Genomic DNA, 26,901 nt, shown 5'->3' with positions numbered 1-26,901 from the left:
AAAAGATGTAAACATAAAGAACAGGATATGTAAGAATCAGTGCCTTGAAGATTTTAATGAGGTTTTACTAGAACTCGTAATTAAAATATTTTTATTTTTAAATGGAACCCCAAAATTATAGGCCAAAAAACCAATCTCATGCCTATTGTGGGGTAGTGTGTTTGCGATATGCTGTGTGTGAGAGAACCAACGAGAATAACCAGGAAAAAAAAAAGAAGGAACAATATATTGTGTGCTTTGTATGTGCCAGAAACTACTAGGTGTCTTTTATTCACTAACTCATGCAGTTCTCACAACTGCAAGATCAGTCCACCAGTTCTGGATGAATAAAGATTCAATTTCCAAGGTCACAAAGCAGGATAAAAGATTCCAAAGTCTATGCTTTTCTCTTTTCACTAAAACTAGTACTTCCCAAAACAAAACAAAAAAAACCCTTAAAAGTTAAAAAACACAGGGGGAAGGGTGGGATTGATATGTACACACTGCTATATTTAAAATGGATAACCAACAAGGACCTACTGTATAGCACAGGGAACTCTGCTCCATGTTATGTGGAAGCCTGGATGGGAGCAGAATTTGGGGGAGAATGGATGCATGTAAACGTATGGCTCAGTCACTTTGCTGTGCACATGAAACTATCACAACATTGTTAATCGGCTATACTCCTATATAAAATAAAAGGTTAAAAAACAAAAACCCTTTTTTCTGTAACCAACTGCCATTTTTTTGTTGGTTTTTTTTCTTTTCTTTTCTTTTGTAGTTAAGTACTACCCTGGCTGGTGAAAGTACCTGGTATACAGACATAGTCCCTTGTCCTCGTGTGGTTTATAGTCATTGGGAAAGACATGCAACATACAATTTTAAGTCTTAACAACTGGTATTATAAGGGAAAAAACAAAATTTCATGGGTACTTTTCAAAAGGAGAGTAATATAATCTAGGATCTAGGAAGTCCAGAAATCAGAAAGAACTGTTTTGACTCAAGGAAGATCAATTCAGTATGTCAGAACCTAGAGAAGAGAGAAACATACATTAAAAAAAAAAAGAAACAACCAGACATTACCGTTTCCTGATGAAAGAACATACCACCAACCATGTAACAGTACTGATGGGAGCATTTAATTCTAATCCTTATTCCACAGAAAATATAACCAGAAAAGCCCCGACTGGGAAGCTATAGAACAAATGATCCAGTTTCTTCACCAAAGATATTACAGGAAGGGGGGAGGGGGAGGGAGGGAGGGGGAGGGGAAAGGGGGGGAGAGAGAGAGAGAGGGAAAGGGAGATGGGGAGGGGGGAACAGAGAGGATAGATGATGAAACAAGATCAGACATAAGCTGATAACTGAACCTGGTGATGAGTACATGAGGGTTCATTTAGTACTCTAATTTTTATGTTTGATATTTCTGTAGGGGCAATGAAGGGGTGTGCAAAAAGCAACTCTTACTCTTACTTCATGATGCTGCAACAGTTTGATTGAGACTTTTAATGAACTTGACATTTTGGTTATTTCTAAAGTCAAAGTTTCAACTTAACTCCGTGAGGCTTCCAACTCTCTTTACCCTCTCTTTCCATACAAACCAACCAACATTAGAGATGACCCAAATTATTGCTGCTGGATTAGAATTTAGATCTATCTAGTACTTTAGGGGGCTTCCCTGGTGGCGCAGTGGTTGAGAGTCCGCCTGCCGATGCAGGGGACACGGGTTCGTGCCCCGGTCCGGGAAGATCCCACATGCCGCGGTGCGGCTGGGCCCGTGAGCCATGGCCGCTGAGCCTGCGCGTCCGGAGCCTGTGCTCTGCAATGGGAGAGGCCACAGCAGTGAGAGCCCCGCGTACCGCAAAAAAAAAAAAAAAAAAAAAAAAAAGAATTCTTCTACTTTGTTGCTTCAATATCCTCAACATGTGAGTCCTCATCCCACTGACATCTCAACCAACAGGAAGAAGAGATCCTTTAAGGACGCTTTCCCAAAATCGTGGTATACTTCTGCTTACATCTCACTGGACAGGAATTTGTCAAATTACCAAAGGGAGGCTGCAAATGTAGTCTTAATATATTGTGGGTAATGTGACCAGTCATAAATCTGTTTAAAAGCACAGAGGGGGTTAAAAAGAGAGAGAGAGAGAAAAATGATTTGATCCAAAAAAGTTTGACTCAATATGACTAGAACTGATATTGGGGGAGAGTAGAAAACTATAATCGTTTCTTAACATTTCACTAATAATATATACAAAACTTCCAACACAAAATATTGTGGATATCTGCAGCTAACATTTTTTAAGAGACAGACAATTGAACGGGCACTTAACTTTATTTAATCCTTAGCCTTCTCCAGAGGTCAGTATCATAATTACACCCCACTTAGAGAAGAAGAAATACAGGAACAGAGAAAGAACTTGCTTAAGGTCGTGTAAGTTGCTAGAAAATGTCAGAATTGGGATTCAAAACCAGGCCATCTAGCTGCACTATATTATTTACTCACCCTCAAGTATGGTTTTTACAAAACCAAGGGAATAAATAAAGAGGCATGAATGGAATTCCAAAACAAGAGAACCAACAGAGAGAAAAACAACATTCCTCAGGATGTTGGGGAAATGAAATTCCAATATCACAGCTGTTCCCCTACCGTAGGTCATAAGACTCCAGAAGAGACTTTTCCAAGAAGATGAAACTGACAAAATATCTGAAGTGTCTAAAAACTGAGGGGAAATTTAGACAATTAGGGAAGAATTTAGAGCCGAAGTAGTAAGTATATACAAAACTAAGAAAACAGAAAAACCAAGGCAACTAGTAAGTAGGGAAAACAAAATGCTGAGCAAGGAAAAAAAGTAATCATGTAGTATATTACATGGCTCAGCTATAAAAGGCATTTGCATAGTCTAACAATGTAGATACTAAAAAATGATTTTCAAAATTACCGCATTATTAACATATTGATAGGACTGGGGAACGGGAAATGGGCATGTGAGGTGAGACAGACAGCAAGAAGAGAGCTAATCCTACCACAATGCTATAATGTCTATGTCATGTCAAAAGATAAGGCCTGCAACTGAAAAATTTTAAAAAAGCATTATCTTTATATTCCTAGATATGGAAGTGATAAGAATCAGACAGAAGATGTAGAAGCAGTTATCTGTAGTACAGGAAATAGGCTGGAGAAGGGGATGGGAGAACAAGCCTGTAGAATTTTTTAACTTGATCTAAATACACGCATAAATAATAAAAAAATAAAAACATTAAAAAAAGCCCAACATTTAATTCCAAAACACTTTTATTAGGTGTGTGGGGGGCAGGGAAAATGGGTGTCTGCCCCTAAGGAAAGGTGTAAGAACACTCTACTGTTATGTTACTGCTTGCTGAAGACAAAAAGCATTTAACAATCCTGTAAGTTACTTAGCTTCACTAAAACAAGACCTAAGAAATACAAAGTACTCTGTAAATGCGGGATCTACCAGTAAATCTAAAGTTGTTGATGAGCACAGCAAATACGATCCTAATTACATAATATGAAATATACAAACATATTCATAAACAGATGGATGGTCAATAAAGTCTTAAGTGGGAAGTATCTTTGGTAGAATTTTGGCTAAACTTGATTTTCTTCTTTGTTCTCGCATGTACTGTTTCAATTTTAGACAAAGAAAACAAATCGTTCTTCAAAAAAATGATAAAGCTATTTTCTCAGAGGGAAAAAAAGAGAAAAAAAGTAATTGCTACTTAACTGGATAATTACATGAAAAAAGAACATCAACATGGCCCTGATAACTATCTCTTTGATTAAAAAGTCGTTATTACTTTAAGGTCTTTATCTTTTTAAATCACTCACAGACTGAAGTACCTATCTCTTGCCACCATGTGTCACTCTTACAGTACAAATAATTTTGCATTTCTATAGGAAGGGGGAAATCGTTTAAAAGCAGATTTAATTCCCCACCTAAGAAGTAACATTATTGAGGACAGGAGTCTTAAATACTATAAATACCTGGGAGCAGCCTACAAAGTACTCAAAATGCATTTATAATTTTAAAATAAATATTTATCAAACTTAACAAAAATGAAAACAAAGCCTGAATACAGTAATCACACACTTTACTGAAGCCACCGTATCAGGAAGTAGTATGCATTACAATTCTTCGAGTCACAAATTTAGACAGCCATTTTACAATAAAGCAAAAAAGAAAACCTGTGCTCTAAGTCACTAGTGGATGGGAGCAGCACAATGACGACTAATGTTTCCACATGAGGTAAACCCGGGTTGCCTGGTTAACAATCAAAGAAAACTGCATTTATGCTGATATAAATGTTAAGGAACTAAATGCATATATGAAAAATTTTTAGATTGAGCTATTTATGAATGAGCTATTCATGAATCTTGATTTGATCAGTATACTACGATTCTGATTAAAGTACAAAGATGCAACATAATAAGATTATAATAGACGTAATAGCATCTCCACCCTATTTTGCACAAAGCTAGATAAAAATTCAGTAAGTGGTTGGTGAACTGATGCCATCAAATGTGTGAAATTTGGCAACAAAAACCCCAATTTTAGCACATTAACAGTACACATTTTTAAACTGATGACATTCTGGCTGGCTTTGTTTCCAAAGTCTACATGATTTAATGATGTGATTTCTTACCATAAGCACATACTTTACTGCTATGAAGCAGAAAAATAAGAGAAATGGAAAAATTATGAAGAAAATCTGACAAACACTATTTAGATTTTGATTTTTAAAAAGGGCATAAAGCTGCAAACATAAATACCCTTAACATAAAGAACTTACTTCATTAAATAACCAAATTTTCCTCATGTAAATAAAATAAGGGTGACTAGAATATCTGAGCATTTAAATTTTTTAAAAGTGTAATTCTTTGACAATAAAGTCATAATCATAATGTACAACTTTTCAACTTCTGTTTTAAAAGGCACTGCTAAAATAATTTTCACATTCAAATTAATTTTATAATAAAATAACACAATGAAATACCAATGATTACATTTAACCTATCAATGTTATGGAGACTTCTGTTTTAGCAAAAAATCATAATTAAAATATGTGTTTACTTTGATTTGTTGGCTCAGTATGCATTGTAATGAAATATTAATGAGTTTTAAAGTTCTGCCAAATTCCCCAATCCTGAAGACTAAACTAATAAGATTCAACAATAATGTTAAGAGTTTACTAGACATTTGCACTTTGTTCTCAATATATAATGCCTTGTAATTTTCATTAAAGTATGACTGAGGAACAAAATTAAAATTTCAATTAATTCTCTTAAGAATTTCTAAAAACAGTAGCTATGAAAACAAAAGTAAATGCTTTTTCTTTTATTTTTGAAGTAGTTCACAGGTACATTAGCAAGCCTCTCTGATTAATAGGGAAGGAGTTATATAATTTTTTTTTACCAAAATGTACATAATATTGACCTTTCCTTTGATGACTTTAAGACATTAAATTGATCTTTAAATCAGTCATATTCAAAATTCTAAAGTAAATGAAAGCAGAAGCTGAAAGTTCTAAACAAATTAAAACTCAAAACTCATATACACTGACTTGCTAAACTGTTCATTTCCAGGAACTTGTGTTTACTAACTTTTTCAGAATAGCTAAGCCCTGTATTCTCTAAACTCAAGTGGCAAGTTTACTTTTTAACTGTTACATAAAATAATCAACATTTAGATGAATGGCTAGCAAAAATAGTCTCTGTATTCAACTTTCAGAAAGAGGGCAAGATGCTATAGGAGGTTTCAGTAGATAATGCATAATCTCCAAATTCATGTCAAGACTAATTTAAACTATGCCAGTTAATTAGTAGGGGAAATATGCTTTCTACATGTTAAGTTACTGAATATTTTTAAAAGCATCTGGCACATATAACTCTGGTATAATTCACTTTTTACTATAAGATACGTGGGCAAGTAGTCACAGTGACTAAACACACTGGTGCAGATAAGGGCATTCCTTATTAAGTCAATTAGAATCCCAACAAGCCCGAGCAACCCAACTCTGTAATGACAGAGGAGACCATTAAAGATTAAAAGAAAGAAGAAAATGAAGACAAGAACAAGAACGCCCTTCAGCAAATACTTTAACAAATAAATCACTTAGGCAAAGCCGAACAAGTTTTGAAACGGCCTGCTTTGACAGATGTTCTCTGGAAAAGCAAAGGCTTTAGGCAAAACGAATATCTTTATTTATTTTTAAAGCCACGAAATACTAGTAATGTTGTTTCTATATTTTTCAAATATTTTTATTTTTTAGAAAATGCTATTTACAACCATTGTTCAGGGACCTTCCCACCCTGCCACTTCAAGATACTCATCAAGGGAACTTAGGTTCACATAGATTTGTCCCAAGTATAAGATTAATCACAAAGCAACTTTACTCCCTAAGTTAGGGAATAAAACTTCCTAAAAATTCATAAAACATCAAGAGTCACTATTGATGTGACTTCACATTCTAAAGCTGTAAAAAATCACATACTGCTTTCACAGGAGGGCCTGTTTAGAATCCATGCTATAAAAGCCCCCATTTTCACAATATGAAGCAAACTTTAAAAGACAGAGTTCTTACATTTCTCTGTATGAATAAGATTTGCTGACTGTTGACATTTATGAAACTCAAAATACAGGTATTTTAGACAAAACTTGTTTACAGGAAATGAAATTCCAGAAAATGATCATGCAAAGTGTACTTACCAGTGCTTATGCCTTCCCTTCACCTAACGCTTGAATTCTAGGCTTCCACACACTTTTCTATCTTTCCAATTAAAAACGCTGCAGCCTGCTACACTCCATAAAATGGCCGTATTGTTTAACCAAGAAAAACATGTTAGAGATTGAGCTGTCACTTTTAAAAGAAAAATAAAATAAACAATTGCTTCTTTGTGGTGAAGCATAAAACACTTAGGCTGGCATTTTAAATCATGGAGCTCCCCTGGACGTTGCTATTGCTCTTCAAGTAGTTGTAGTAAAACTTCCGCCACATTCTTGCTTTCTGCATTGTGTCTCAGTAGAAACAGATCAGAACAGGCTAGCAAACAACTCCTTCCTAAATGTAAGCTCTAATTTCTTCTTCTGCAGTGAAATGAACCAAGTTTCTATGCAAAAGAATGAGTGACAGTATGCCCAGCCAATCAGCTTGGGGTTTTTCAGGAAAATCACCCCTTAATTCATTCAAAATTAGGTCATATGACACTATTTGAAATACTATTGGCTTAGAATGAAAGTAATGTTTGACTCTACACAGGATAAGGCCACCCATCTATGCGTCCCTGGGCTGAAGATGCCTTGACTATAAACGGTACTGTGAATTAAATACACACACACAGGGGAAAGCAAAAGAATGTAGCCTTACCAGAGCTTCCCAACTATTAAAGGGCCGGAGTTCTGTTATCTTCTGAGCCTTTTTCTGAGAACACTGAGGAATCAAAGTAAGTTCACCAATTGAAGCATCTTGAAGGAAGTGAAGAATTTTACCTTTATAGCCATCCTCCATCACTTCTTCACCACTACTATAGTCCTCGTCTAATGAACTACCGACATCAGAACCTGAATCATATTCAGAGTCTTCAATAACTCTTTTAGGATTAAATACAGTTTTTTTACGTTTCTTGTTAAAACCATTTTGTGGTTTCATGGAACATTTCTGTTTCAGTTTTGTTTTAGCTGCGTTTTTAGGATAATTTTGACTCCTTGAAGAAACTTCTTTTCCATTTGGAAACTCACTTGGTGAAGCATATTGCATATCTGTGTACAAAGACAAAAATAACTACATTAGAAAGATATAAATTAAATATAAATTAAATAACTACATTAAAGATAAAATTAAATAAAACTTCAAGTAAGAAAATGATTTATACAAGTATTCATGCTTCTTTTAATACAGAATTCAACTATAATTTATTGTTAAATCTTGATATACTTTAAAGAGAAATACTGAAGTAGAATCTGAAGTTATACAATGAATTGAAATAGTTTCAAAAATAGGTGACAACTTTCTTAAACGAATTAAATATAAATCCTCATTTTCTATCAAAGATCCTGAGAATATAAATGGCAGCTGCATATACATAAGATGTCCCAGATGTTATTTAGCAGCCACACCCCCAGGCCAAAACTGATGGGTGTAGCAAAAATAATGCTCATCCTAAATTAAAACTATCCATAATAAGACTAATTTTTCCATCACCCATCCCCATTTCTAGGTTCATCATTACCAAAAATCATTTAAATATGTTATTAAAAAGCACCACTACTTTATCACTGATTACACTATCATATTCCATGGATTTCTAAGATGCCTGTGATCGAAGGTACACTTATTTTATGTACTAGTAAGAAATACGAACAGTTACTCTATAACACAGTATTTTGTTATTTAGAATGTTTATGTTTTACTCAGTCCAAGAGCTTTTAGACTTGCATATTATCACACATTCATTCTTGTACACATATTAAAAAGTAAGCAAAATAAACTGAATATTCTTCACATTTCTTCACATTCATAATCTTTCCCTTCTGAATCTTTTTTCAGACTCAGAATTGGTGATATTGGTGGTTTTCTTTTCTCCACACAATATCATTCTCTGTGCCATTGAGAGCATTTGTTGTGTAGCATTTCCTAAAATAATTCATTAAAAACAGACAAAAACAACAAAAAACCTAAAGCCATTGTGTTGGCCTTTTAAAAAGCTGGCCTTCTTAAGGATGTTGCTAAACACGTGTGATTCAACTCCTCCCCACTACTTCTCTACCCTTTGGTTCCTAACGTTAAAAATGTTCCACTATGGGATCAGGGACTTTCTTCCATGCCAGTGATAACCATCTTATAAGTTTCTGATACTGGTGCTTTTGCTATTCATGTAAGTGCAGGCTAGGACATCTACGTTATAGTGATTATAAGACACCAGCAATTGTAAGATCTTTCCTAAGAGCTGTTAAAATGTAAAAAAAAAAAATGTTTCTTTTGTACTCAATAAAACATGGTAGTTTATAAGTAGACTTAACTATCAAAAAAAAGTTAGCCAAATAGAAAAAAATGTTTATTGTTTCATTCTACACTGCAGTAAAGAACAGGCCAAAACATCTGGGAACTGGTTTCTAACATCTTGTGCAATCCCATTCTCTGGTTATTAGCTAATAGGTTTACTATTTTCTTATATACTAAGATATAATATATTGGGAAATATGAATTTTCTGTAATGACATAGAACAGATAATTACCTTGGTCTTCCGCAAACACTTTTAAAGATTCTAAAGCCTCTGTGTACATCCATTCATGTTCCTTGAGTACTTCCCTTAATTCCTAGAAATAAGTCATTGATCTTTTTATTAAAAATCTAAAATTAACAACTTGTTGAAAACTTTTATGCTCTTTTAAAAATACGTAAATCACCTGAAAACTTAATAGAATTCATATCTGATTATTTCACACTTGTTTTTATGTTGCTTTACAAATGCTTTCTGTATATTTAATTTCACTTTCGTAAATTGCTTCAAAGGGAGGGAAGCTTGATAGTTTTTGCATTTCTACTCTTGCTATGAAGTGCTCTGAACACTAGAGTATGAAAACATGTTTGCTCAATTAAACTGCAACATGCAGCTAGGCTTTTATAAACTGCCAACTTCAAAACATGTAATTTGAACAGATGCAAAGAACCAGTATAGCAACAAGACTCTGCATTCAGCTCATCAGAATTTAGCAGATGTACTACCTGTACATATACCTGAATAAATCAATACAAGTGTAAATGTATTCCCAATGTTAAACAAATAATGTGTTTTCAAGTACAATAAGGTGATTAAACACAAGGATTTTTAGCACTGGCATGCTTGGCATGGGTCTTTACTGACCCTGAAAGTATTTTTACTATCTATCAAATACACCAAAGCTTATTAAGACACTGAAATACAGTATTACACTTTAAAATTCTTCATGAAAAATTTAAAGGATGAGAATATGAAGAAAGCTAAAACAAGTGACTTGGGATTATAGATGGCTTTGCAGAGGATCTGCATTTTATATGAGATGACAGTTGTTACTACAGTTATGTTTGTTATGATTACATGATGCGACCATTATAATGCTGATACTATAGTTAGCAAATAAGGTAAATAAATAATGTAAACTAGCAGTACAAAGATATTTTATAATATTGATAAATAAGAATATTTAATCAGAACACTGCAAAACTCACCCTAAGCTTTTCACATGGTTGATCTCAAAAGACTATTTTGTAATACAAACATTTAGTACATACTGATTAAATTTCTGCACATGACTACTCACCTCTTTATCAAAATTGGGAAATTCCTTTTGCAATTTCAACACAATACTTTCCTGTTTTTCCCAATTACTGCTAGATTCTGCAGACTCATTTGACTCCTCTCCCTAATGGGGAGGTAAAAAAGAGAACCAATTTAAGATATCATCAATAACAACAGTCTTAAGACAATCACATTTGTATTTTGACTTGATTTGGAAGTTTTCACATTCGATCAAGAAGAATCCAAAAATGTTTCTTTTTGTTCATGTGAAAATGGAAAAATTTATATCTTAAGGATAAAAAATATTACTGGTTTAAGATCACTCAAAAGACCTTGACTACATATCCAATAACTCACACTTCACTCATACAATGCTCAAAATAAGCTAAATCTGCTAAAACAACTAGAATGATCCTCAAACTAACTCGAAATAATTCAGGTATAGTGAAGTCTCTCCAAGCTAATGGCAAAAACCGAACCGAACCGAACCGAACCAAACCAAACCACCTCATCCGTGCTGACAATTTCATATCCTCTACAAATTTCAAATACTGAGAGAAAAAAAGTTTACTTTTACTTCTGTCTTGAATGGTTTAAATATTAACTGCTCAGTCACAACAAAAGTGACACAATGACAAAGAAACTTACAGAAAACTAAATAATATATAAATTAAACATTAATTTGGGAACTGTGGCTACTCATACACACTATCTCTTTCCTCTGTCACTTAACTTCATTTGAAGAAACTGGTTAAAATTCCACATTTAAACAAAAAAAGATTCCTTGGGCTCATATATAAGAAAAATCTTGCATTTTAGTCAATCTAAAAGCATTTATCTACTTTGCTAAGATACTGTACCACAAGCTATACAAACATGAGAGAGAAAAGCACGGTTTCATACTTTCTCTTTTACCTCCATTCTTATCCAGCAACAATACTATTTTTTTCTTTCACTAAGAGAGAAATATCTAAATTGTGAGCGATACCTTTCTTGCACACAGGAATAAGATGAAGTTCCACACAACAGAGACATAAGATGGTATGTAAGTTAGGAGTAGGAAGAAGAAAACTAGATGTGTTTTTGTAATAGTAAGTGGCCTGTGTCGGCTGGAGCACAGAGACCGTGGATATGCTATAAAGCTTAAAAATTAGACCAGCGCTAATATTGCTTAAAGGTCTGGAGTGCCAAACTGAGGTCAGTCTTTATTCAGAAAGCAAGAGGATTTTGAGCAGGGGAACAATAAAACATTAATATTTGGAGAAAGCATTTCAAAGCCATCAAAAATTCATACCGCCAACCTCGCTTTGCAGATGAAGACACTGAAACTCGAAGAACAATCCTTTTAAAGGTCACAGATGGATAACAGCCAGCTGAGGTACAAATAGAAACTTAGGTGTCTAACCCTGGATCAGTGTTTTTCCATTACCTAAGTGTTTCCTAAACTTTAGTCATTCACATAGCACATTCATGATTTGAAATGAGTCAAACGTCATCAAAGTATGAATAAACAAATTGCAGTATGCACATAAAACTGAATATTATTCAGCCCTAAAAAAAGGAATGAAGTACTGACACATGCTACAACATGGATGAACCTCAAATACATCAAGCTAAGTGAAAGAAGCTAGACACAAAAGGTCATATATTTTGTGATGACATGTATATGAAATACTCAGAATAGGTAAATCCAGAGACAGAAAAAACGGACTGGTGGTTGGCAGGGGCTAGGGGGAGAAGAGAATGGGGAGAAACTGCTTAAAAAATACAGCATGCTATTACTGGGTGATAAAAATGTTTTGGGACTAGATAGGAGTGGTAGTTGTACAACACTGTGAATGTACTAAATGCCGCTGAATTTTTAATGGTTAATTTTATGCTATGTGAATTTCACCTAAAGAAAAAAAGTTAAAATATTTGGAAAACAGTAAATATCTTTTGGGAATTAAATATGTGACAGCACAAATTAAACATTCAGTAGGTCGTGTGCCGATTTGCTCTTTGCTCTCGGATCCCACACTTCTATCAGCTCTGCTAACACCTGGTGACTGAAAATACCTACGCAGTTCAGTGGTTATGCGCGAGCTTTACAGAAGCCAGATGATACACAACCTTTGGGCTCAAATCGTCTTAGTGGGTCCAGGGGTTATGAATCAATCCTGTGGTTATTTTTCTGGTTTCAGAATGCAAAGTTGCAACTGACAAATTTGTCACTGCCAGAAATCCCACATTAGCTCCTTGACCCATGGATTAAGGGCCATAATTGTAGAAAATACCAAATCTAAGGCACTAGCATTGTCCCTCTGAAGAAGCAGCAGCAGCAACACTATATTTCTGAGGTAACTGCAGAGACTGACTCCATCATCCCAGATCTCAGGGTAATGTGCCTCCGTGGCCTATACAAAAGCTGCATGGGTCATAGAGAATTAGTTTAGATTATCATAAACAAACAGGTGACGACCCCAACTGTAGCTGCTATACCAGCTGCTTATTTTACTAGAGAAAATCAATATAACTATGAGACTATTACTCTAGCAGTAATTAGAAGAGACTAGTAGAAGCAATCTGCTTTTGTCTGGGCAGGGTCAGTGATGGATACACCTTCACTGTTTTCAGAGCTATGGTGAATCTCCATCTCTCTTTCATAAAACAGTACTCAAGTACTTTGATAGTTTTGCACAGTCCACAGTATATCACTTTGATCCTCTATACTGAAGACGTCACACAGATTGGACTTGATAAGCAGGAAGCAGTGGCTATTTTTAGATGACCTTAGTAAGAAACATGCATGCTAGAGTAGAAAATAACCACCCTCAAATCCTGGGCCCACCACTTTCATGAATTATACAGGGGTCCAATCTGGAGCATGCTGCAAATTCCACTCCGGAAAAAAAAAAACGACAAATGGCTGGCACTGGTGCCTCTGAGAGAGAGGCACAACACTTCAGTGGGCTTCTTTGGATCCTGGAGGCAATGTATATATATACTTCAGTACAGTGTGTGCCGCTCTGATCAGTTTATGAAGAGCCCTTAAGTCTGTCAGGAATGGGGCCCAGATTAAGACAAGGCTCTGTAGCAGGTCCAGAGTGCAGTGCAAGGTCCTTTGCCACTTGGGTTTTGTGACCAGTAAGTAAATGCAGTGATTCCCAAAGAATCTGTGGCTCATAAGGATGTTGTATTGAAGTCTCTGGAAATCCCCAACAGGAAAATCATGGCAGAGACCCATATGGCTTCAAAGAAAGGTCCTGTCCTCTTCTGCTGACAACTACAATCTGTTCCGCTATAACATGACACATCCATTTCCAAAAATTATTGCACGTGCAAAATGATGAAAATAAAAGCTACCATGTTTAAGAAAAATTGTGTTAGAGGTATAACATTCAAAAACTTCATTAGTGACACATTTAAACAAAGGAAGAAACCTTAAAAGAAGGGTAGCATAGTTTTACACGTTAAATGGTTAAGAAATACGTAAATACTAAAATAAATATGAACTCAAGTTTGCTTGGGGATGTTAACATTGCAAGAGTTGTAGCTTATCAGTTACTATGAAATGGTAGATGAACGGTTATTTGAAAATGAACAGTTATGGAAAGGTGTGACTCACTGCCCTTGTGCTATCTCTGCTGTATGGCTGAAAATATACATATTAACTTAAAAATAAACAAATAAATAAAATCAATAAATGTCTGCTAACTTTGCTAGCCTCCTCCTCTCATATTAAAGCTGCCTGGGGCTTCCCTGGTGGCACAGTGGTTAAGAATCGCCTGCCAGTGCAGGGGACACGGGTTCAAGCCCTGGTCCAGGAAGATCCCACATGCTGTGGAGCAACTAAGCCCGTGCGCCACAACTACTGAGCCCACGTGCCACAACTACTGAAGCCCGCACGCCTATAGCCCGTGCTCTGCAACTGCAACAAGAGACCACAATGAGAAGACTGCGCACTGCAATGAAGGGTAGCCCCGGCTCGCCTCAACTAGAGAAAGCCCACGCGCAGCAATGAAGACCCAACGCAGCCAAAAAAAAAAAGGATAAGATAAATAAATTTAAAAATATATATATTTAAGAAAAAAATAAAACAAATACAGCTGCCTGTTAGGTTCAAGATTCAACTGGATGCCATTAACAACTCTCCTACTATGTTCAGCATTAAAGCCACTATCTTCAGTAAAGAAAAGGCTGAAGTAAACAGTAAAACTGTTTTCAACAACATTTAAAACACCTGATAACTTTATTGTTAATCTGTCATGGTGTAAACTTCTGATTTTCATTGTCACTGTCATCATCATCATCTGCATCCACATGGCCTTCAGCAGCAAATTGTTCCAAGTCTACATCTTCATTTTCTATCCCCTCAAATCCAACTTGTTTTCCTAAACCAACAGTTTGTTGTGAATTTTAAAATATTTCTCTGAAGGTTCAAGTTCTTCAAAATCAAAAATCAAGGCAAGAAAAATTTTCCACGATACATAATGCAAACACTCTTTTGTTATATCACTCCAGGCTTCTAAAATGGTGGCAATGGCCGCTCCAATGTTAAATCTCTTCTAAAATTCTATAACCATATCTGCATTCTCACCTTCAATTACAGTAATTAGTATCTTAAATGTTCACTTTAAATAGTAAGCCATAAATGCTGCTAACACATTTTTACCACGAGACTGTATGAGAGAGGTGGTTTTTGGAGGCAGAAGAAAAAAAGCCTCCTTCAACCAATATCTACTGCACTTTGCAGAATTCTTTATGATCAGATAAAGTGGGAGAAAAATCTTGAACTTCTTTTACAGAGTTTACATAACTGTTAGAACCAGCTGAATGTGAACAACTGCTTACAATATAATCCCATTGAAGACGGCAGCACTGTACACAACTTCAGGCAGTGCAACTTATTGCCCATTTTGTATAGAAAAGATGGTTAGAGGTACAGATCAATGATATACCATGGACAACAGCCAAGGAGAAGAACAAGAGTGGAAGATCGGGGAAGAGGTACACGGTTGGACTTAGAAGTTTTTCTGAGAACAGAATGTAAGGGTAAGAGCATCCCACATGAATGTTCGGCAAAGGTATCTATTGCATAGGAGTTTTTAATAATCATGTGGACAAGATGATTCATTCTCTGAACACCAAAATAAGACTGGATGCATGCTTGGATGCACTTGGATGCATGCTCAACGTGTCTATATACAAACGGTCATGGCAACATGGACTAAGTTTGTGCACACAGATCAACAAGGTAAGACTTTCTCACACCAACATTTATCTGGCTACTGCTACTGGTGAGTACCTGACCTGCCAAAGCAGAGGCCAACAATGAGTTCCCATGACAGCACCATACCTTGGGAGATGTAGTCAACTGTCTGGTGGCAAGTTGATTAAATTCGACCCCTTTCATCATGAAAGGGACAGTAACAGAAATCTACTCTGAGTATGGATTAGCCTTTCCTACCCCCCTGGATTTGGCAACACCAGTTATGGATTGAATTGTGTCCCTCTAAAAGTCTTATGTTGAATAATGCCCAGTACCTCAGAATATGACCTCATTTGGAGACAGGGTCTAAGGTAATTATTACTGAGGTAATCAAGTTAAAATGAGGTCATTAGGGTGGGCCCCTAATCCAATGACCGGTGTCCCCATAAAAAGAGGAAATTTGGAGATGGACAAGCACACAGGGAGCATACACTGTGAAGATAAGGCAGAGATCTACAAGTCAAGGAAGACCAAAGACTGCCAGCAAATCATCATCTGCATCCACATGGCCGTCAGCAGCAAATTGTTCCAAGTCTTCTGTGGTTAGATCATCAGGGTGGGACTCTAGCTCTCCAACAACTCATTTTCTATCCCCTCAAATCCAACTCTAATCAGCGAGTTAGAGAAGGATGGAACAGCCTTTAGGAGGAACCAACCCTGCTGATGCCTAGATCTTGTACTTCTAGCTTCCAGAACCGTGAGACAATATATTTCTGTTGTTTAAGCCACTCAGTTTGTGGTCCTTTGCTACACTGTCCTTAGGAAACTAATGCATCATATACAGATATATAGAAAGCTTAACTCAGTCACAGTACACTGTGACACAACGGTCAACGTTTCTGGCCAGGGGAGCTAATTTCACTGGAATTCATGGAATTCACTGATCTCACCATGTGCCTCAATACCTAGAAGGAGCTGGCATACAGAACAGTGGTATCACAATGAAAATTCAGAATGTGAACCTGTTGATAACACCTTACAAGGCTAACATGCTGTTCAACAGATGTACAAGCAAAGTAAGTGCTTTGAACCAGCAATCAATATGATGCTATTTCTTCTACAGCCGTTATACGTAGGTCTGTAAACTAAAACGTGGGCCTAGTCTCTTATACTAGTAGCTCCTCACACCTAAAACTCAAAGAATTTTTCCTTCCTATCGTTATTAGTTCTCAAGGCAAGAATACTTCTATGGAGGGACACAACAACTATCCCATTAAATTAGGGTACAGATTGCCATCTGCTATTTACGGCTTCATGCATCACTAAATCACAGGCAAAGGAGGAGGTTACTGTGCTAGTTGGGGTGACTGATTTTGATTACCAAAAAGAAATTGTGCTGTCATGAATACAGACAGGGAGGACTATGTCTAGATTCACTGGGAGGCCTCTTAGTAGATCTACTCCATAAAGTAAAAGTTAATGGAACACTAGAATAACCCAGTAAAAGCATAACCACTATTATTTTTAGATAAGCAGTTAAATATCAAAGGAGTCATCTATAAGAATTATAAGTAGTTGTCACTGAGGAGTATGAAGTGGTGCTGGTACTGGTAACAACTGTTTTACGTAAGTGTTGTTCAACCATATGTATCTATTAAATTTTATGAAATAAAATTTAAAGTATATTTTCCCCAAAAGGTACTTTACCACACCACTAGAATATTTTTTAAGTTAATTTTATAACTCAGAAATAAGCAACACTGGATAAATTAAAAAGAAAGCAAAACCAGTCACAAATGAGATGCAACCATAAATTTTCTTAGTTGTAAGAGAGTAGACTGATTCACTGAGGTGCATTTTTAGTATGTCCACAGACTCAACAAATTCTGTGCTTAAGCAACTAATTTTGATGTTGCAATTCAAATTAACTCACTTGATCCAATCTCTTCTTTTTCATAGATTGATCATCATTAAATTCATCTTCCTCAAATGGCTCTGAAGAAGAAGATAATTTTCTTTTCCTAGGTCCACCACCTTCTAAAACAGAGAAGAACATTCAAAGTTTGCACAGATATTATAAGAATCATTAATGCAAAACAAAGGCAAAAATGTTACTATAATGAATATACTTGTAGACAGTTCTCTTGACATCAGGCCCAATGTAATTTCTTCTACATATGACATACATTCAATAAATGTTAACTGAATTGAAGGAAAAATAAACAGAGCCTCTTTTCAGTCTTTCAGAAGTAGAAATCACTGTAAAAATGTACTTATTTGTAAACCATCACATTATTTAATGCTAAAAATACACATCTTTAAATTGAAAGTAATTCTATAATAGGAAGAGGTTCTCCCCAATACCTGAATGTTTAGTAGTGAAAAAAAAAAACTTGAGCCCATCAGCTTATCTGAATAGCATCAGATAATTGTCAGTAATTGTCTACTGTACCAGGCTTTGCAGCGGACTTTTATAAACTGCTGTTCATTTACTTTCCACAAGAAACCTACAAAGTAAGTATAAACTCATTTTACAAATTAGGAGGAACTGAGATACAGAGAGCTCAAGCGATTAATGCTCTTAACCTAAAAACAAGAAAGTATAACACAAGAGAGGGCTGTATGACAGTAATAGGAAATCTGCACATTCTGTTATGACTGAGAGAACTCAATCTACATGATCTGGAGAGGCTATGTTGTGTAATTTTTACTTTGTATACATTCATATACTTCTTCAGTACCTTCGCTTTCAGAGAGCAAATTCCAGAGACATACTGCAGTGCTAGTATGAAAGCAGTTGCTGAAAGCTTACAAAGGTTTAAGATTTCAGTATTAATTATATCAACTATTAATTATATCTAACTATGCAGTTAGAAATAAAACTTGTAGAAATATAATATTGAAAATAAATACAGACATGACAGCTTTTAAGCTGTTAGCATGAAAATTTCATAATATGGCTATAACAAAACTGAATGCCATCAACATTTCAGTGTATAGTAATTACATGCTTTAAGTATGCATGCTTAAATTTTTTCCCCTTTGTTTCATAAAGTGAATGTGCATTCTGCATATGCCAACTAATTGCCAGCATCCACTTTAAAAAGGGGAAAATATAACCACCACTCTATCATCTATATATGCTGGGGTTAAGTGAATACCATTAGTAATATCCTAATATTCAAAGTCTGAAAAAAAGCTTCAAACTAGGTGATTTATGCCATGTCACCTAGACATGTTTAATCCTTTCTTAAAAAGAACAAAAGCTTTTTCTTGGTCAATAAAGAATTTTTCAGAACAAAGAAGAGAAAGGGAAATCTCTCCCAGCAGCCTCAGAAGCAGCGGATTAAAGCTCCACAATCAACTTGATATACCCTGCATCTGTGGAATACCTGAATAGTCAACGAATCATCCCAAATTAAGGAGCCCTGTGGATGAAAGGCTCTTGGTGCTGCAGCCAGGAGTCAGTGCTGTGCCTCTGAGGTGGGAGAGCCAACTTCAGGACACTGGTCCACAAGAGGCCTCCCAGCTGCACATAATATCAAACAGCAAAAATCTCGGAGAGATCTCCATCTCAACACCAGCACCCAGCTTCACTCAACGACCAGCAAGCTACAGTGCTAGACATCCTATGCCAAACAACTAGCAAGACAGGAACACAACCCCACCCATTAGCAGAGAGGCGGCCCAAGATCATAATAAGTCTACAGACACCCCAAAACACACCACCAGACGTGGACCTGCCCACCAGAAAGACAAGATCCAGCCTCATCCACCAGAACACAGGCACTAGTACCCTCCACCAGGAAGCCGACACAACCCACTGAACCAACCTTAGCCACTGGGGACAGACACAAAAAACAACAGGAACTACGAACCTTCAGCCTGCAAAAAAGGAGACCCCAAACACAGTAAGATAAGCAAAATGAAAAGACAGAAAAACACACAGCAGATGAAGGAGCAAGATAAAAACCCACCAGACCTAACAAATGAAGAGGAAATAGGCAGTCTACCTGAAAAAGAATTCAGAATAATGATAGTAAGATTGATCCGAAATCTTGGAGATAGAATGGACAATAGAATGGACAAAATGCAAGAATCAGTTAACAAGGACCTAGAAGAACTAAAGATGAAACAAGCAACGATGAACAACACAATAAATGAAATTAAAAGTACTCTAGATGGGATCAATAGCAGAATAACTGAGGCAGAAGAACGGATAAGTGACCTGGAAGATAAAATAGTGGAAATAACTACTGCAGAGCAGAATAAAGAAAAAAGAATGAAAAGAACTGAGGACAGTCTCAGAGACCTCTGGGACAACATTAAACGCACCAACATTCGAATTATAGGGGTTCCAGAAGAAGAAGAGAAAAAGAAAGGGACTGAGAAAATATTTGAAGAGATTATAGTTGAAAACTTCCCTAATATGGGAAAGGAAATAGTTAATCAAGTCCAGGAAGCACAGAGAGTCCCATACAGGATAAATCCAAGGAGAAATATGCCAAGACACATATTAATCAAACTGTCAAAAATTAAATACAAAGAAAACATATTAAAAGCAGCAAGGGAAAAACAACAAATAACACACAAGGGAATCCCCATAAGGTTAACAGCTGATCTTTCAGCAGAAACTCTGCAAGCCAGAAGGGAGTGGCAGGACATATTGAAAGTGTTGAAGGAGAAAAACCTGCAACCAAGATTACTCTACCCAGCAAGGATCTCATTCAGATTTGATGGAGAAATTAAAACCTTTACAGACAAGCAAAAGCTGAGAGAGTTCAGCACCACCAAACCAGCTCTACAACAACTGCTAAAGGAACTTCTCTAGGCAAGAAACACAAAAGAAGGAAAAGACCTACAATAACAAACCCCAAACAATTAAGAAAATGGGAATGGGAACACACATATCGATAATTACCTTAAATGTAAATGGACTAAATGCTCCCACCAAAAGACACAGATTGGCTGAATGGATACAAAAACAAGACCCATATATTTGCTGTCTACAAGAGACCCACTTCAGACCTAGAGACACATACAGACTGAAAGTAAGGGGATGGAAAAAGGTATTTCATGCAAATGGAAACCAAAAGAAAGCTGGAGTAGCAATTCTCATATAAGTTATATATATATATATATATATATATATATATATATATATATATATGTAGTTTGCTTGAGTGCAGTGTTTTTTGTTTTCTGTACTGAATTCATTAGCATGGGTCGGTATAAAATTTAGCATAGGTCAATATGTAATTTGTAAACTAATAAGGTCTTAAAAGTGAGGAATTAAGTCTTTTAAATTTAATTATTTATTGTAAAGAGCAGAATAGCATACATAAACAGGTGCCTAAGGAAAACTTGTATTCTAATATGGAACTCTCATGAACACCTTTTTTTTTTTCTTCTAACGGTATGATAGTAGGCCATTTGATTATTTTTATGGCTTTAACTTTACAACAATGAAATATTCGTAAATTTTAAAAAGTATTTTTCTTTATTTGATGCGGGTGGGATACTGGAGAAATGAAAGGTCAAACATCTATTGAGGAATCCATACTTGTCTATATATTGTGTACTTTTATTTCAAGAACTGATTTAAAATTCCTAAAAGGATGCTATAATAAGTTATTATGCCATTTTACAGACTGAATTAAGTGAATTTCAGGGAGGTATGAAACTTGCCTAAGGCTATCCAGCTACCAAGCAGTAGAAGTGAGAATTAAATCCAGGTATACCTATTAAAAAAAAAAAAAAAAAAAAAGAAGGCGAGGGCAGCACCAGGGTATGGGGTTGTTAGTTTTATAGGGGTGAGTAATTTCATACGCTGATGAGTGGGAGGAGTATTCCAGCTATTTTGGGGAAGGGGTGGGGATTTCTAGGAATTGAGCCACCGCCCACTTTTTGACCTTTATGGTCATCCTTGGAACTGCCGTGGCACCTGTGGGTGTGTCGCTTAGCTTGCTGATGTGTTACAATGAGTGTATACTGAGGCTCAAGGTCTAGTGGAAGTAGACTCATCCGCCATCTTGGACCTATTTTGTTCTAATCAGTTTATGTTGTGTCCTCGGGCTATGTAATTCTTTTAAAGGTTGTGCCCTGCCCCCTTTCCTCCTGTTTCATATTGAATATATAATATTTACCAGAGTATGTTTTAATAATTAATACATGATATATTGTATAATTAATTTATATATCATATATATAACGATATCTATAGGTATTTGTTCCAATAAGTCATTAAAAATAAATGAATATTCAAAAAAAAAAAAAAAAGAATTTTTCAGCCCTAAGTATCTGTTTATATATCTTTCTGTGGTTAATAATATGGCATCAAATTTTTACATGTATATAAAATGGCTACAGACATAAATCTGCAAATATATGTGGGAGAAAACACATAACTAAAAATTTAGTACAAAAGGTTACATAAGAGCACACAATGCTTAGTTACCTACATATATATTTATAATTATTAACCAAAAATTGTGCATATATCTAAAGAAAACAAGTTAATATTCTATGTTAAATACCACTTCCCAATTACGTGTCTCATACATTCCCACCTTTTTTGGGGTGCACCCATCATCAATTTCAGGAAGAAAAAAAGTAGGTTAGACATGTACCTCACACCCCAAATAAAAATATTTTTTCCTTAAATTCAATATTTAAAAATAAAAAGTAAAACATGAAACTGCAAAAAGAAAATATGAACAAAGAACACAAACAGGCAGTTCAATAGGAAAAAAAAAGAGAAAAGATGGTCAACCTCATTAATAACTAAAGACAGGTAAAATAAAGTACCCTTTTTTTATTCATCCTAAGATTAAAAGGACAGTTGTAGCAGACTGTGGGCAAAGAGCCACTTCTAAATATTATAAATTGTTAACAGTGTTTCTGGAAGGTAGTCTAAATAATACATCTCAGAATTTTAGATGTGTGTTTCTTTCAGTCCAACAATTCTTCTTCTAGGAATTTATTTACAAAACTGATGGAGAATGTTTGCTTAGGCGTACATAAAAATTTTTTAATTAAGTATCTAAGTGCCCATTAATAAGCTATTACACAAGTCAGGATACACTTTTACAAAGAACTGAGTAGACTTTTAGAAATAAAGAAGGTTACAAAACAGCAAAAATAACAGGATGATAGTCACATAAAAATGTTTTGCCTACTCATACATATATAGAGAAATGGAAGAAATAGCTAGACTCCTGACAACATCAGTAAATTCATATTTTTACCTTTTAAAGCAGGGTAAAATTTCAGATACACATTTTTGTTTTTATAACTTATTCATAAATGAAAACTTTCAGAAGGCGATGCAAAAAAGATACCCTTATCGTTTAACATGCAGGATGATACTGTCTATAAAAGATTGTAATTTGTGGTAAAACCAATGTTCAACATCAAGATTTGTGGAACTGTCCAAGATGTCTTACAGGCCTTTTATTGGTGAGACAAAGCTGTCATTCTATACATTACCTCTAAGTGTACTATTCTAAAGATAAGGATGACTGATATATGACTATCCTGTCCATTCTAAGAGGAAGCATGGAAGTTTACTTAAAAAAAACAAGAAAAACCTGATTTTTTTCTTTCCTTGTAATTTGACACTTAACACTAAAAAAAAAAAAAATTATATCAGTCTAGTATAAGAATGAGAATAAAAAAACCTCAGCTTAAGTTCAAACTTAATAAGGACTGTAAACTCCATGAGGGCAGAGGTTTTGTCCATTTTGTTTTGGCATGTACCCTCAGTGCCTAAAATAGCATCTGGCATCCAACAGTAGATGCACAATAAATATCTGTTAAATTAATGAATAAAGTGGAATGACATAAATTGCTCAAGAGAAAAAAGATTAGACACTGCTGTGGAATAAAGTTATCCAACAAATTTTTCAGTGGAAAGATTCTGTAATACTGAGATATTATGAAGACAAGAAAGAACATGTAAAATGCCCCAAACCATTTAGCAACTCAACAAATGTTAACTGAGCCTACCATTTTTCAGGAACTTTTACAGTAGGGATACTGTCATGAAGACACACTCAACCTTCTCCTGTACCATTTCCTATTATCAGACGGCCCTTAAGAACAAAGAAAGGCTAACATGTACTAACTATGTGCCACTCACTATAAGAAATTTACAATAACTTTATCACTTCTTCATAACAATCTAAGAGTTTGATACTATTATCATACTATTTTCCTGCAATGGAGACAGACAGAAAAGTTAGGCAACACTGCCCAAGGTTATACAGCTAGTAAGTAAAGGAAAAGGAAGAACTGTATGATTTGGTTATGAATGAGAGATCATGTAGATAAAATATCATCATCTTTGGATCCACTCCAATACAATCTATTTAGGGGGGTAAATATGAGGTAGATAATTGTTGAAGAAAGATGATGGGCCCATGAGAACACATTATGGTGTTTTCTATTTTTGTATAACTACCCACTTAGGAAAACGGGCGCCCATTCACACTGTCGATGGACACATAAATTGGCAGAACTTTTAAAATTAACACTGAAGTGCATGTTCAATTTTAAAATGTGCATACCCTTTGATTCAGCATCCTAGTTTGAAGTTTAGCCTATAGAAATAATAACATAAAGATTTACTTACAAGGCTATTTACTTTTGTACTACAGTTAATGAAATAATGTAACCGTAAATGCGAATTAACAGAGAAACAGTTAATAAACTGTTTATTAGTAGTCACAGAGGAATGTTTTGGAGGCATTTTTTCATTAGATAAATCTGATTGCACTGACAAGTTATCCATGGTAAATCATCAAATGATTTTTCTTAAAATGTAAACCAATACTATAATCATATTCTGTAATCTAATGTGTGTGTGTGTTGTATAATAGTGTGTAGGTTTGCTTTCATTCCTTAAATTATTTGGTAGTGAGATTATAGGTTATTTTTACTTGTTTGGTATGTACAAAAAAAAATCTAGATAGCATTTACTAAAAAAATAACTGGAGGTGTTTTTTATAATGCAAGTTCCATTAAATGTATTTATTTTTGTATTCTAAGCCTGGATTACAGAGTAAATATTTACTAAATGTAGGAATGCTGATTACCAGCTAGGACGTTCCTTAAGACATTATGTTCCTGACTCAGATTTATGTAAATAAAACTATGATGCAATTAGCAAGGACACTTAAGAAAGAACACATACCTCCCAAAACTTCACTGATATGAGATTTGATCTATAGAGAACAAGCAAAATTACCAATGAAAAAACTGCCCCCTTCCCTTTTTTGGGGAAAAAATATCAACCTAGAAAATCCAGTTCCCAAGTAGCTTTATGACCTCAGGTAATTCCCTTAACCTTTTTTTTTTTAAAACTTCTTACTCTTCACAATTTTCATCTAAAAACCCTGAAGCTGTTAATACCTCCTAAGGTTCCTCTAAGAATTCATGAAGGAGCTTGGTAAATTAAAGAGTAATATTAAAATGAGAAGATATTTATTATATAACTAGTTAAGTCAGCATGGCTTGAAACAAAGTCAGGCATACCTGCATCACCAAACATCAGCAAGGCAGCAGCAATTGCTCCATCCATAGTGCTGGTTGATTCAATTAACTAACAAAATGAGAAAAGATTAATGTTTTAAAAATAATACTTTAAGAATTATTTCACAAAGTTACCAAACATTGAAGAACGAATATATTAAATATACAGAGTGGAGAAATATACATACGTATTAGCTTAAGTTCATTAAATCCTATGATAAATTTTCAGAAAATCTGGTTTATCTAAAAGGTCTGAACTTACCTAAGCGTATCTTAAAATATATTAGATTTATTTATCACCACTTTAAAGCAAAAAATAAAACATAGTCTATGTACAGTGTATTCAAGGTTTTGTTATTTTAATTGCAAGGCTGTGCACTAAAGTCTCAAAAACTTCCTACCTATGAGTGAGTTCAGGCACTGTGTGTGTGTGTGTGTGTGTGTGTGTGTGCGCGCGCGCGCGTGTGTGTGAGTGAGTGTGTGTGTGTGAGAGAGAGAGAGAGAGAGAGAGAGAGGGAGGGAGGGAAAGGGAAGGAGAAGGAAAGAGAGAGGGAGAGAAAGGAAGGGAAGGAGAGGGAAAGAGAGGGGAGAAGGAGAGAGGGAGGGAAGGAGGGAGAGAGAGAAAGACACTGACAGACATTTAAAATAAACCACAATTCTGGCATAATTTTTTTTTAATCTAATTCTTCTTGAGTGGGATAAAGGACTCTTGAAATTTGCTCTATTTCTAAATTGCTCTAAATTAAATTGCTTGAATTTGTTCAAGAACATATTAATATATGGCTTACATAATTAAGTTTCAAAATACTATTTTTTATACTATTCTGTAACATTTTGGATTTCAGAAAAAACTACCCCATATTTTTCTCTTGCTATAGTTTCCTGTATTTCCAATGAGCTACTGTTTTAAAAAGATCTCACTTTTTAAAATAAGCTATTTTTGTATTAAATTAAATAGCCTCAAAACAAATTGATAATGCTCTTTTCTATACTAGTTTTCCTCATCTTGGATCCTCAGATATCCTGTAAGCCCCTCATTTTCAAAATAGTCAAAGCATATTCTTATCAAGCCTAGGACTAATTTATATTTTATAACTTCCTAAATTACTTTATGTGGGTCTAAAAGCCTCTGTAGAGTAACCTATGTCACCTTTAAATCTTTTGAAATGATGGGAGATCACTTGAAATCCAGATTACTTCAAGAGAGTGCTGTTTTGAGCAAGTGATAGGCTAAATTCCCAAGATTTCAGATACTACTGAAATACACATACAAAGTTCATTTATTGAGATCAATCCTATTTTTCCACTGTAATTATAAAATTAAAGATCAATGTTTCTATAGGAAATAAATCCCCTTGACCTACCTGAAAAACTGGCAATCAAGCTAAAGTATTTTTAAACTGAGATTTGTTTCTTTATGTTGAATATTTTACTATTCCATCATGTTTATTCTGCTGAAAGTTCTTTCCAACACTTTTAAGTGTTGCTACTAGTGGCTACATCTGTTCCTTCTTTTTCTAGGAAAAAAACCCATTGGGAGGCAAATTATGCTACTAGAAGGGGAAAATATAGACCCAAGATACCATTAAAGTTTCATTTAGCTAACAGTAAGAAGGTATCAAAATGATCTGGGAAAAAAAGCTTCATATTAAATATACCAGAGAACAAAGGAATAATATAATCTACACTTAAAGAGTTCAAACTAGCAGGCCTAGGACCATTTTTGGTTCAGACATATTTTGCTTGACCTGAATGGTATCTTTGGTTTTGTCTTTCTTTAGTTACCATAAAAAGGAATGAGTACCGATACAACATGAAAGAACATCAAAACCTTATACTAAGTGCAAGAAGTCAGTCATAAAAGATCACACATTCTATGTTCCCACTTATATGAAATGTCCAGAA

At 35.1% G+C, this 26,901-nt stretch overlaps 1 protein-coding gene across 7 annotated transcripts in view; it reads right to left on the bottom strand.

Annotated features, from left to right (window-relative positions):
• The window catches only part of SMARCAD1 (SWI/SNF-related, matrix-associated actin-dependent regulator of chromatin, subfamily a, containing DEAD/H box 1), a 72,790-nt gene that overhangs the window by 21,225 nt on the left and 24,664 nt on the right, over positions 1-26,901 (bottom strand). For 4 of the 7 annotated variants that reach the window (XR_004475282.2, XM_033400358.1, XM_033400357.2 and 1 more), the window contains 5 exons: positions 25,000-25,066; positions 17,399-17,502; positions 10,297-10,398; positions 9,231-9,312; positions 7,363-7,754 (listed from right to left, as the gene is read on the bottom strand). Coding sequence is in view for 5 of the 7 variants with exons in the window: in XM_033400358.1 (XP_033256249.1) it covers positions 7,363-7,754; positions 9,231-9,312; positions 10,297-10,398; positions 17,399-17,502; positions 25,000-25,066 (747 nt within the window). In the remaining 2 variants the exon portion in view is untranslated. Of the gene's footprint in view, positions 1-6,704; positions 7,090-7,362; positions 7,755-9,230; positions 9,313-10,296; positions 10,399-17,398; positions 17,503-24,999; positions 25,067-26,901 lie in introns of those variants that run through there. The other 3 variants (XM_033400359.2, XM_004276977.3, XM_004276978.3) reach the window with 2 other exon arrangements.

The sequence above is a fragment of the Orcinus orca genome, chromosome 4 (genome assembly GCF_937001465.1).
Source record: "Orcinus orca chromosome 4, mOrcOrc1.1, whole genome shotgun sequence".
Lineage (NCBI taxonomy): Eukaryota > Metazoa > Chordata > Mammalia > Artiodactyla > Delphinidae > Orcinus > Orcinus orca.
This window is presented reverse-complemented; position numbering and strand designations above follow the sequence as displayed.